General features: G+C 36.8%; 1 protein-coding gene across 6 annotated transcripts in view; it reads left to right on the top strand.

Moving 5' to 3' along the window:
* Window positions 1-11278, top strand: part of DMXL1 (Dmx-like 1) — a 137740-nt gene that overhangs the window by 2157 nt on the left and 124305 nt on the right. For 5 of the 6 annotated variants that reach the window (XM_005857097.2, XM_014541700.1, XM_014541698.1 and 2 more), the window contains exons 2-3: window positions 5514-5585; window positions 8766-8844. In XM_005857097.2, coding sequence (XP_005857159.1) covers window positions 5514-5585; window positions 8766-8844 — 151 coding nt within the window. Of the gene's footprint in view, window positions 1-5510; window positions 5586-8765; window positions 8845-11278 lie in introns of those variants that run through there. The other variant, XM_014541693.1, reaches the window with a different exon arrangement.

Raw genomic sequence — 11278 nt, 5'->3', positions numbered from 1 at the left:
GGCCTGGGCAGGGGTCCCCCAGCCCTGTGTGATTGCCGGCTCTGCCCCTGCCCAGGCCTCAGGCTTCTGGCCGGGGTGATCGCTGGCTCCGCCTCCCTGGGTGGCATCTGGCGCTGCCTGCCCGGCCTCCCAGGTCCCCGATCTGCAGCCCAGATCCCACGGGTGGCTTCTTGCGCTGCCTGCCCTGCCTCCCTGGTCCCCGATCTGCAGCCCAGATCCCATCGGCGGCGTCTGGCACTGCCCGCCCCACCTGCAGTATGCAAATTTAACGGCCATCTTTATTGGGTTAATTTGCATACTCTTGATTGGCTGTGGTGGGTGTAGTGAAGGTACGGTCAATTAGCATCTTTGTCTTTTATTAGTGTAGATAGTAACAAACTGCTGAATCACATAGAAGTGATCTTCCCTTAGTCTTTGTGAATCATAAGCACAATTCACTGCAAAATTCAAAGGTGAATAATGCGGGACAATTCATTCTATCACACACTTTTTTCTTCTTTTTCTTCTTTTCTTTTTTCTTTTTTTTCCTATCGCCATTTATTCCTTCTATGCTCACTTCCACCTCCAACCACTCCTGTAATCACCATACTGCTGTCCATGTCCATTAATTTTCTCTCTTTTTTTCCTGTTTTTGTTCAATCCCTCAACCACCCACTCCCCCCGCACACACACACCCCGGAGCTGCCTGCCTGGTATCTATGAGTCTGTCTCTATTTTGCTCAGTAGTTCAGTTTGTTAATTAAATTCCACATATGAAAGAAATCATATGGCATGCAGACGTATTTTGAATGCCTTCTATATGCATGGCACTAACTAGGCACTAGAGTAGAATTGAAAAATGTGGTTCTTGCTCTGCAGGGGCTCACAATCTACCTGGGAATCCAAAGGTACATAAATAACTACCGCTGGAGGGAAAATGAGACAAGGCAATGATAGAAAATGCATACAGAAAGCATATGGGTGGAGCAATGAATGCCATCTGGGAAGGCTTCAGGAAGAGTTGAGTGGGGGTACAGAAATAACATAAAACAAGGGCAAGAGCATTCCAGGCAAAGGAAATGACCTGAGCAAAATTAAAAGTATGTGAGAAATGAGTCTGTGTTTAGGAAAAGGTAGATAACAGAGGCTAGTTTTGAGGAAGAGTCGTAGAAAGATAGTCTGGGATGAGTTTAGGAAGAGCCTTGAATATCATAACAAGAAGCAAAGGCTTTATTCAGAGAAAATGGAGATCGATAAAAGGTTACTTAACAGGGATATCACATCAAAATCGTAGTCTAGGAAAATGTTTCATCTTGAGAATCTCCTTTTTTATTTAGTAATGGCTGCTGGGAATATTGTCTTGAGAAGGATTCTGAGCTCAGTGAGAAAAAATGGATTCATTTATCCATTCAGTTATATTACTAGCCTAAAAAAGTACTTCTATTTGAATTGTAAAGAACCCCTGGGAAAACAATGGTTTGATTGTCCTTGGGCATATCTCCCTTTTATTTACCTCAGTAAGATCTCCAGAATAGTGGAGCAGCACTCATCAGAGACTTTTATAAGAAAGCAAACCTACCCTAATCAACTCAACTGCAGAAATGAGACATCATTAGTTAATAATACTGGCCAAGTCCTTTGAAGTTCAAACGTATCATAAACGCACTACAAATTGTTATTAGTAACCAATGAAGGGGAGACATCTTTCCAGCACCCAACATAAAAGACTGTACAGGTGGCACTCCCTCCTTCTCCCCACCCACTACAACTTCTCATGACACTGGTTTTGCTGATCTTAGCGGCAGCTCTGCATTTTCCAGCCTTCCTGTGGTTCTGGGTGATGTCCGTTCCGTCTTTTAGTTGTATTTTTGAAGTGGTTGTTCGAGGCAGCAAACTCTGGCGTTAACCTATGCCGCCATCTTGGTTTCCGCATCTTTGTCTTTTATTAGTGTAGATAACAGGTATAAAACTTACTTGATTAAAAATTAATTGGATTGAGGGACAAGAGTGACAATAATCTTCCAGCTATTTACAAATAAATTACTGATGAGAAATCATTTGTTAGATTCATACTTTGTCTGCCAATAGGTAGTTATCTTCTTATAACTTCTTATACTAAAATTATGATAAACTCTTCTAAATGTGTATAATTTTTTGTTTATTTATTGCAAGTCTGTAAGAAAAATGAAATTTTTATTTTGCGTATGAAAAATAAAAAGTGACCTTGAAAGTAAAACAACAACAAAAGAGGCATATGATGCTGTGTAAGGTTAAATACAGTTCTATATAGTATCAGAATTGGAAGAGTCATAACTAATAGGCAGCATAGTATATAGCATAATATATCACCATATAGGCATAGGTGGCCAGTCCTAGGTATGGTTGCCTCTGGGCTAGACTGGGATGAACTTTACAAAATTATTTATTTATTTTTTTGCTAGATATTTAAATACTTTGTTTGACTATATGGTTCCACCAGAACATTTTGTGTGAGGAACCAAAGTGGACCCAATCCTTTTAAAAAATCGAATCATTTCTGGTAGACCTGCCAGTCTGAAAAGTTACTTTTTGGGACCTAGTGTGAAGATACTCATGGTAAAAGGAGTTTCAACTCCTGCAATCTTTACCTATTTGTTGGACTATTCTTCTTGTTAATCCTGTGTTTCCTTCCCTTCAGTATAGTTACAAGTGTCTCTCATCTTTCTTTTGTGCACTCCTTTTATTCTCATTGTACTATAGAAATGATCTTTATTATGGGATGCTAATATTTATTGAGATTTTTTTCTTTTTTTCTTCATGTTTGTGTGATCTCCTAGCTCTGTCGTTCTGTAATCTTCATTATTGTATAAAAACTGACTGATACCTAGATACACATAGGGCTGATTAATATCAGAAATTAATTTTAATAACTTCCAATATTAGTTATCTTTTTGTGATAAGCTAGATTACATGATGGTTCAAGTTAGAATGAAAAGGTCATTTTGTTTTATAATCATTCTAAGTAAAGGCAAATTGTTTTTTACTAGTATCAATATAATCAAATGATTACTTAAGCTATCAGGAAGAAAATTTTATAGGTTCTAGTACCTGGGGACCTCTATTTGTCTTTAAGAAGGAAATGCTGCTTGATACTATAGGCGTCAGTATTTTATCATTACTGGTTTTTCTTTGTAGTACTGCCAGATTAATTTTCCTGAGAAAATTCATCTGCATTTATCTTGTTATTCATTTGCTTAAAAACATTCTTAGCTTACCAGTACCTTACGAAAGTTCTAAATGTTCACCTTGTCATGGGACCCTGTACAGCTGGCTCAAACCTGCCTTTTGGCTTCATGTTTGTTATTCTATTATAAGGGACACTCTTCTAGCTTGGCTGGTGGTCAGTTACCTCCAAACATACATTGCTGCCTCTTTTGGTCTTTACACTTGTGTTCATATTATGACTTATTTCTAAAAATTGAATATTCACTATCTTTTGAAGAAACACTACCCACAGTTTAAAGGTCCAAACAAAATACGTCCTCTAAGACTGCCTCAGTGCAGATGATTTCTCTATCAGAAGAACTCCTTAGACATATCCATTGACAAGTGTTTTTTTCCATATGTATGTTACATCTTCATACTTTTCCCCTTCACTTGATTATTTTTTCTTATTTTTATCCCTGATTCATTTTATAAATCTGTCTATCTGTCTTCTGATATTTCAGTGTTCTTCATTTGTGACTCACTCAAACCTTAGTAATAATTACTTTCATAATATAAAATAGAGCCAGGAAGGGTTATGCTTTATTGACTTAAAGAGTAAATTTTAAATATACTCAAATAAAATGGAATATTTGAAAAATACACTCTTCAGAGAGTTCACAAAGGAGCATATCTAAGTTTTATTTTTAAAAAGTTATATTTACATTCAGAGAATTGTGAGCTTTGAGGATAGGTAACCTAAAAACTGATTTTTAAGTCATGTGAAATTTTATACTTGACAAGGAATACATCAATACATACTCTTCTGTTGAGGAAGGGAATTAATATTTACTATAATCATATAATGATACTAGAGGCCTGGTGCACGGATTCGTGCACTGGTGGGGAGCATGGCCTGCAGGGAGCGGCCTGCTGTGGGAGTGCACTGACCACTAGGCGGCAGCTCCTGCATTATGCATCTACCCCCTGGTGGTCAGTGTGCATCGGGGGGTTGGGGTGTCCCTCGGCTCGGCCTGCACCCTCTCCAATCTGGGACTCCTTGGGGGATGTCCGACTGCAGGGATTGGACCTAAACTGGCAGTCGGACATCCCTCTCACAATCTGGGAACACTCGCTCCTAACCGCTCGCCTGCCTGCTTGCCTGATCACCCCTAACCACCTCTGCCTGCCAGCCTGATCACCACCTAACTGCTCCCCTGCCAGCTTGATCGCCCCCAATTACCCTCTCCTGCCGGCCTGATTGCCCCCACCTGTCTTCCCCTACCGACCTGATCGCCCCCCAACTGCCCTCCCCTGCTGGCCTGATTGCCACCTAACTGCTCCCCTGCCAGCTTGATCGCCCCCAATTACCCTCTCCTGCCGGCCTGATTGCCCCCACCTGTCTTCCCCTACCGACCTGATCGCCCCCCAACTGCCCTCCCCTGCTGGCCTGATCGCCCCCGAACTGCTCTCCCCTGCTGGCCTGATCACCCCCTAACTGCTTGCTCCCCTGTGTCGGCCTGATCTTGCTCCTAACTGCTTGCTCCCCAACGCGGGCCTGATCTCGCCCCTAACTGCTTGCTCCCCCACGCTGGCCTGATCTCACCCCTGCTTGCTTCCCTTCGCCGGCCTGATCTCACCCCTAACTGCTAGTTCCCCCACCGGTCTGATTGCCCCTAACTGCTTGCTCCTCTGACGACCTGATTGCCCCTAACTGCTTGCTCCCCTGATGGCCTGATCACCCCTAACTGCCTCTGCCTTGGCCCCTGCCACTGTGGCTTTGTCTGGAAGGAAGTTGGATGTCTGGAAGATATCTGGTCGACCTGGTCTAATTAGCATATTACCCTTTTATTAGTATAGACTAGAGGCCTGATGCATGAAATTCATGCAAGAGTAGGCCTTTCTTCCCCCAGCTGCTAGCACCAGCTTCCCTCTGGCACCTGGGACCCGGGCTTCCCTCGCAGCCCTGAAAGGTCGTCCAGAAGGAAGTCTGGTCTAATTAGCATATTATGCTTTTATTATTATAGATAGATAGATACTAGATAATTTACAAATGTTATTTCAGTCCTCAAAATACTTCTATTAGGAAGATATTATTATACATGTTATAAATATGGATAGAGAAACTAAGATTAAGAGAGATTAAATTACTAGTTACACAGTAAGTAACAGTGTGTAGTGGGATTCTGATCTAGATATGGTAGTCTCTAAAACTGACATTCTTAAGTATTGGTGCATGAAATTGCACATGTGGGTATATTTTAAGTTATATTATTCATTTCTTTTGCTCTTTTGATTCATAAGTAAGTTAACATATCCATAATTTATCTTTTCATTTTTCTTTTTAAAAGATTGCAGCATCCTATGGAAATGTTATCTCTGTTTTTGAACCAGTTATCCTACCGAAGCAAAAGAAAAATTTGGTCAGTAATTTATCATTTTCCTTTTAGGAAATTGAAATGTCTTACGTATTAAAAGATGTTATTTTTAAGAGTACAAAATCAGAGTGATCATCAAATAAATCAGTATAAATTTGTTATAATTAAATGCCACTTTCATGTTACAAATACGTTTAAATCTTTCATTGAAATAGAATTAAACTGTGGCAATGAATTGTCTTGACATATTTTTATTTTTTTCCTTTGGACATTTTTTATTCTGTATTTGAAGAGTCAACAACTTTAAGTTTGGCAGTTATAACAAAGTTATTGCTAGTACAGATATTGTTGTCCAGTCATATGTGGCACTTTATTCTTTGCTTTTGTGATCTAATTTTGTGTAGTTTTTCTGCCTTATGTATTTTGTTCTTAAAGTTACATGTTTTAATTACAGTCTTAACATACCTCCAGGATTTATTTTCTTGCACTTATTGTATCATGTAATATAATTGTTACTAGCCTAGTGCATTTTTTAAATAAAGAAACTATATTAAGGAATAGTTCTGAAAGCTGGTTAAAATTATCGTTTATAAATACTGAGGTTATGTAGTAGATATCTTGGGTGCTTTAATGATTTTAAATATGACAGACAAACCAGGTTATTTTACTCATCTCCACTGAAAATTAAACTAATGATTTAAACCATATGAAAGGAGATCAGGATAGTGTGGTCCAAAAAGCATTTATTCAGAGTCAGAGAAACTGGGGTTTCTTTGCTGCTTTTTAGCTATTTAATCCTAAGCAAGGAGCTTTATGAGACGCTTTGCTCAATTCTGAAATTGGTTACTATCTAGTCATTCTTCATGGGCTATTGTAAGGATGACGTGATGTCAGAGATTGTGTAGAAATCTGTTAAATGTAAAGAATTAAAGAGTGTTTTAATAGACATACCTTTATATATCTTTTAATAGTTTTCATTTTCACTTTGCTCATTAGTATCTTGCATATTCCCTCTGACTTAGTTTTGTAGTTATAATTTCTTTCTTTATAAATAAGCAGCAGAGGCCCTGAAAGAAATTGACCAACGAAACAGCTATTAAGCCACAGAACTAAGAGTAAAACCAGCTTATTGATTCCTAGTTGTGAGCATTCTTTTCTCTACCTTGTGTTAATAAAAAATATTTTCTCTGGATTGATACCCATTTTTAAATTCGATGGAAGGAGAGTCCACTGTTCTCCCCTCATTTTTATTTGTGTTTATACATTAATGAAGCCAATATTAGAAGCTCTTATAGCCTTATGAATTAGTAATTGATAGTACTAAAAATAAATTTTAAAGGTGGTCACTCCACTCAGAACAATGTATTTCAAATAATACTCAATATATTTGAGTTAAATGAAATAACTGACTTTTAACATTTGTATGTTATATTAAAAGGTCTATATTAGTAAGGGTAGAATTGAGATTTTCGGTTTTTGCCCATTTTCTCTTGATATATGATTAATATAACAGTGTCAGAAACTCATTAAGAAGAAGAAGTTGATTTATTGGTAGGTAACACTGACTTTCCAGAGAGGGTAAAAAAAAGCTTGATGAATAAGGGGAAAACTGGATCAGATGGAAAAATCAAGACTTGGAAGGCACATAAAATCTGCTATTCCAGGATATAGTCTCAGAGAATGTTTAGATCCTCATAAAAATATATTGTTTCCATTTCTTTATACATTCTGGAATATTCTTTTAAGATGTTGGTTTTTCATAAGAGGTACTCTTCAGAATCACTAGTTCTGATGTATCCAGACCCCATTCTGGGGATTTTTAAATTTGTAGGTGTGGAGTTGTGTAATTGCCAGGGGTGGGCAAACTTTTTGACTCGAGGGCCACAGTGGGTTCTTAAACTGGACCGGAGGGCCGGAACAAAAGCATGGATGGAGTGTTTGTGTGAACTAATATAAATTCAAAGTAAACATCATTACATAAAAGGGTACGGTCTTTTTTTTTTTAGTTTTATTCATTTCAAACGGGCCGTATCCGGCCCGTGGGCCGTAGTTTGCCCACGGCTGGACTCTAGGCCCTTGTATGTCTAGTTCTAGAGAGGGTTCTCATGTATACCGTGATTGAGAACCATTCCTGCAAGGCATTGTTTTATAAAAGCATATTCTGCAGGCTACCTGTATCAAAATCCGGGTTGTTGGTTTAAAGTGCAGATTCCTGTGCCCCGTCTTGGACCTTTTGATCCTGAACCTTTGGACATGGGTCTTGGAAATTTGAATTTTTAATAAGCATCCAGCCTATTCTTGTTTTAAAGTTTGGAACTAATTCATTAAGAAAGTTTTATAGGTCTCAAACTATTAGAGGTTAGTGAAGTCAACTTAGTAGGCCACAACCTGAATGTAAAAGAAGATGAAATGGAATAGAAAATTTTAGAGTGCATCACACTCTAAAGGTAGATTACTTATGATTGCATTTATGTGTGTGTATGCTGTGTGTATTTTGGGTCACAGTGCAACATATATTTCTTAGGTTTTCAGGTAAAAAAGTTGAAAATTATTTCTTTAAGTAATAAAAAGACTTAAATTATACATTATATTGCAAGTGTTATATCTCTTATTCTGAATTTTTAAGCATACCATATCATCTCAGATGAGGATAAAAAATTAAAAAAGAAGAAAGCCTCAAGTAGCAGTGACACAGATATATTTAAAATTGAATCTCTGTAATAATATTAATAAGTAATAATTATAATTTTAAAAGTCTGAGGTCAATAAGAATCTTGTCCAAAGTAGCATATATTCATTGGTTGTTTAAATATACTAAAGGAAGACTTTTGAACCTCCAGGAATGGATAGTCTCTTACTGATCTCCTCCATCACATATTCTTTATTTTTCTTTTTAAAAATATTTATTGATTTCAGAGAGGAAGGGAGAAATAGAAAATCAGTGATGAGAACATTGCTTAGCTGCCTCCTGCATGCCCCTATTGGGGATCGACGAAAACTGGGCATGTACCCTGACCAGAAATGAAAAGGAGACTTCCTGATGGATAGGTTGATACTCAACCACTGAGCCATATCAGCCAGCCTTCCTTATTTTTCTTGACAGAATTGAACATTTTGGTTTTAAAAATGACTGCATGTATTAGTAACAGTAATAATAATAAGTATATACTCTTGTCAGAGAAAAGATATCAATAATAATTGGATAAATGACTTTTTTTATTTTAGGAATTATATAGTCAATGGCAGAAAAATGGTCAGTTTTTTCTGGAATCAATAGCGCACAATATAACTTGGGATCCAGCAGGTAAGAACACAAACAGGATTAACTGAAATGAAATATTACTTGCCTAGGCTATTGCTTTTATTATTTTCATGTATTTCATTTCTGCTTTGTGTGAGATTGTGGGGAACACAAAAGTAATAAAACAGATTGCACTCTTTTAGAGCTTATGGTGAAATGAAGATGCCAGCTATAGGAGGAATACTTGTTTTGGGAAGGTGACATTAATTCTCTGTAAGGAATCAAAGTTTGCTTGAAGAGGAGCCTTTTGACCTGAGAGTAGATAGATTTAACAATGAAGGTGGGGTTAGATTTAGGAGGGAAAAAGAAGTGAAGTCTAAAAAGAGTTAATGTGCATATGTACTAGTTATATATTTCTGTACTTAAAAACCATCCCAAATCCATTTTTACCAATCTACCACAATGAGCAAAGGCACAAAGAAAGAAAGTGTAAGATAGATTCGAATAGTGATTAGTACTTCATTGAGGCTGGAGTGATTCTGGAGATGAGAGAAGATTGCAGCTTATTATAGAAGACCTTTAAAGTCATGGTAAGGGATTTGAATTTAATTCTTGTTAATTGTCTAAAAGGTATAATAGGTCTTTGAAAGTGGCTAGTGTTAAATGGTTTGCAAGAGTTTCCTTTGTAGCAGTGAGTTAGAAGGATTTAGAGATAAGAGGAATAGGAGGATAAATATTATTATAAGTATCTTTGGAAAGTATGCCTTTATAGTAGTGTGAATGAGAAATAGAATTTGTTTCAGTGCCTTTAACATAATAGGTATCAATTAAAATTCAATGAATAGTGAAAAGGAGTACATGGATATGAAATGCATTTAGGCAATATAATTGACATTATTTGACAACTGGATTTCACATGACTTTGAAGATATGACCACAATTAGAAGATTAATATGCAAGAGTTAGAATAGAACATAGGTTTTGTTTGGATGTGTGGAATTTGAGATGCTTGCATGTCTTACATCAATATCTCATAGATAGAAAGTTGAATCTAGAAAAACGATTTTCAACCTTTTTCATTCCATGGCACACATAAACTAATTACTAAAATTCTGTGGCACACCAAAAAAATATTTTTTACCAATCTGACAAAAAAAAAATAGGCATAATTTTGATTCATTCACCATGGGCGGCTTTTGTCATGTTGGCTGTTGTCATTTTCTAATTTGACAGTCTAAGGGAAAAGAGGTCAGTGCTCCTGACTGAATAGTCAGGTAGTGCATGTTTTAAACATTCTTGCAGCACACAGTGTGCCTTTTGCGGCACACTGGTTGAAAATTGAAAATCACTGATCTAGAATATAAGAAAGAAGTTATCTTTGGAACATAGAAACAGAAGTAATCAGTTTAGGTAGATAAAATAGTTTAATTTTAATATAGTAGATGAAATAGCTGAGGAAAAACGTTAATTTAGAACACAAATTTCAGAACCTTTGGAAATGATTTAATAAGGGAAGAGGTTGTCTTTGAGATTTTAAAAAAGATCTCACAATGTTTTAAAATGTTTCTTCTCATGAGATTGTAAGATTGGTGTTTACTGGCTGGTGCCTACATATATATATTTTATGTATACAATTGAAAGAGATTGGGCCTGAGTTCAAATTTGGCATTTAGTATGGCACTTTGTATATAACTCTATTGTGGATAGGGTGACTTAGGTCCCGGTTTATTCCTATTATCCTCATATGATTATTAATTGTGTACCTTCTACTCTCACAAGGGTTCTATTTGGATAATAAATTATAGAGTTACTATATATGGCACTACAGTCTATTGTATTTGTTTACATGGTTTATTGTTTTGATTAGACAAGGGACGAGATTCTATTTTATTCAGTATTTATCTTTCAGGACCCATCATATATTAAGCTCTGAATAAATGTTTATATATTTGAAAAGTTTTGTGATCATAAACAGGTTATTTAGCAGGTCGAGAAAGGTTTAACTCACTTGTAAATTAGGATAAAATTTATTTCACAAAATAGGGGTTTTTTTGTTTTGTTTTTTTGGTTACTCCTCACCTGAGGATATTTTTTCCATTGATTTTTAGAGAGTGGAAGGGAGAGGGACAGACAGAGAGAAAGAGACACATCGATTGGTTGCCTCCTGTACCCTGACTGGGGCTGGAGATCAAGCCTGCAACTGAGGTTTGTGCCCTTGATAGGAATCGAACTCGTGACCCTTCAGTCTGCTGGCCAATGTTCTAACCACTGAGCAAACTGACTAGAGCTCACAAAATAGTTTTTTAATGATCATATATGGCAATATATATGAAAGTATTTGGTAAGTGATAAAGTTCTATAGAAATATTGTTAGCAAGTGAACTGTCTTCTTACAGTATCATATTAACTGCAATAAAAACATTTTATTTATTTATTTATTTATTTATTTATTAACTAGAGGCTTTGTGCACAAAAAATTTTGCACGGGGGGGGGGGG

The sequence above is a fragment of the Myotis brandtii genome, unplaced genomic scaffold (genome assembly GCF_000412655.1).
Source record: "Myotis brandtii unplaced genomic scaffold, ASM41265v1 scaffold1071, whole genome shotgun sequence".
NCBI classification, from domain to species: domain Eukaryota; kingdom Metazoa; phylum Chordata; class Mammalia; order Chiroptera; family Vespertilionidae; genus Myotis; species Myotis brandtii.
Note: the sequence above shows the minus strand (reverse complement) of the source record. Positions and strands in the feature narration are given on the sequence as shown.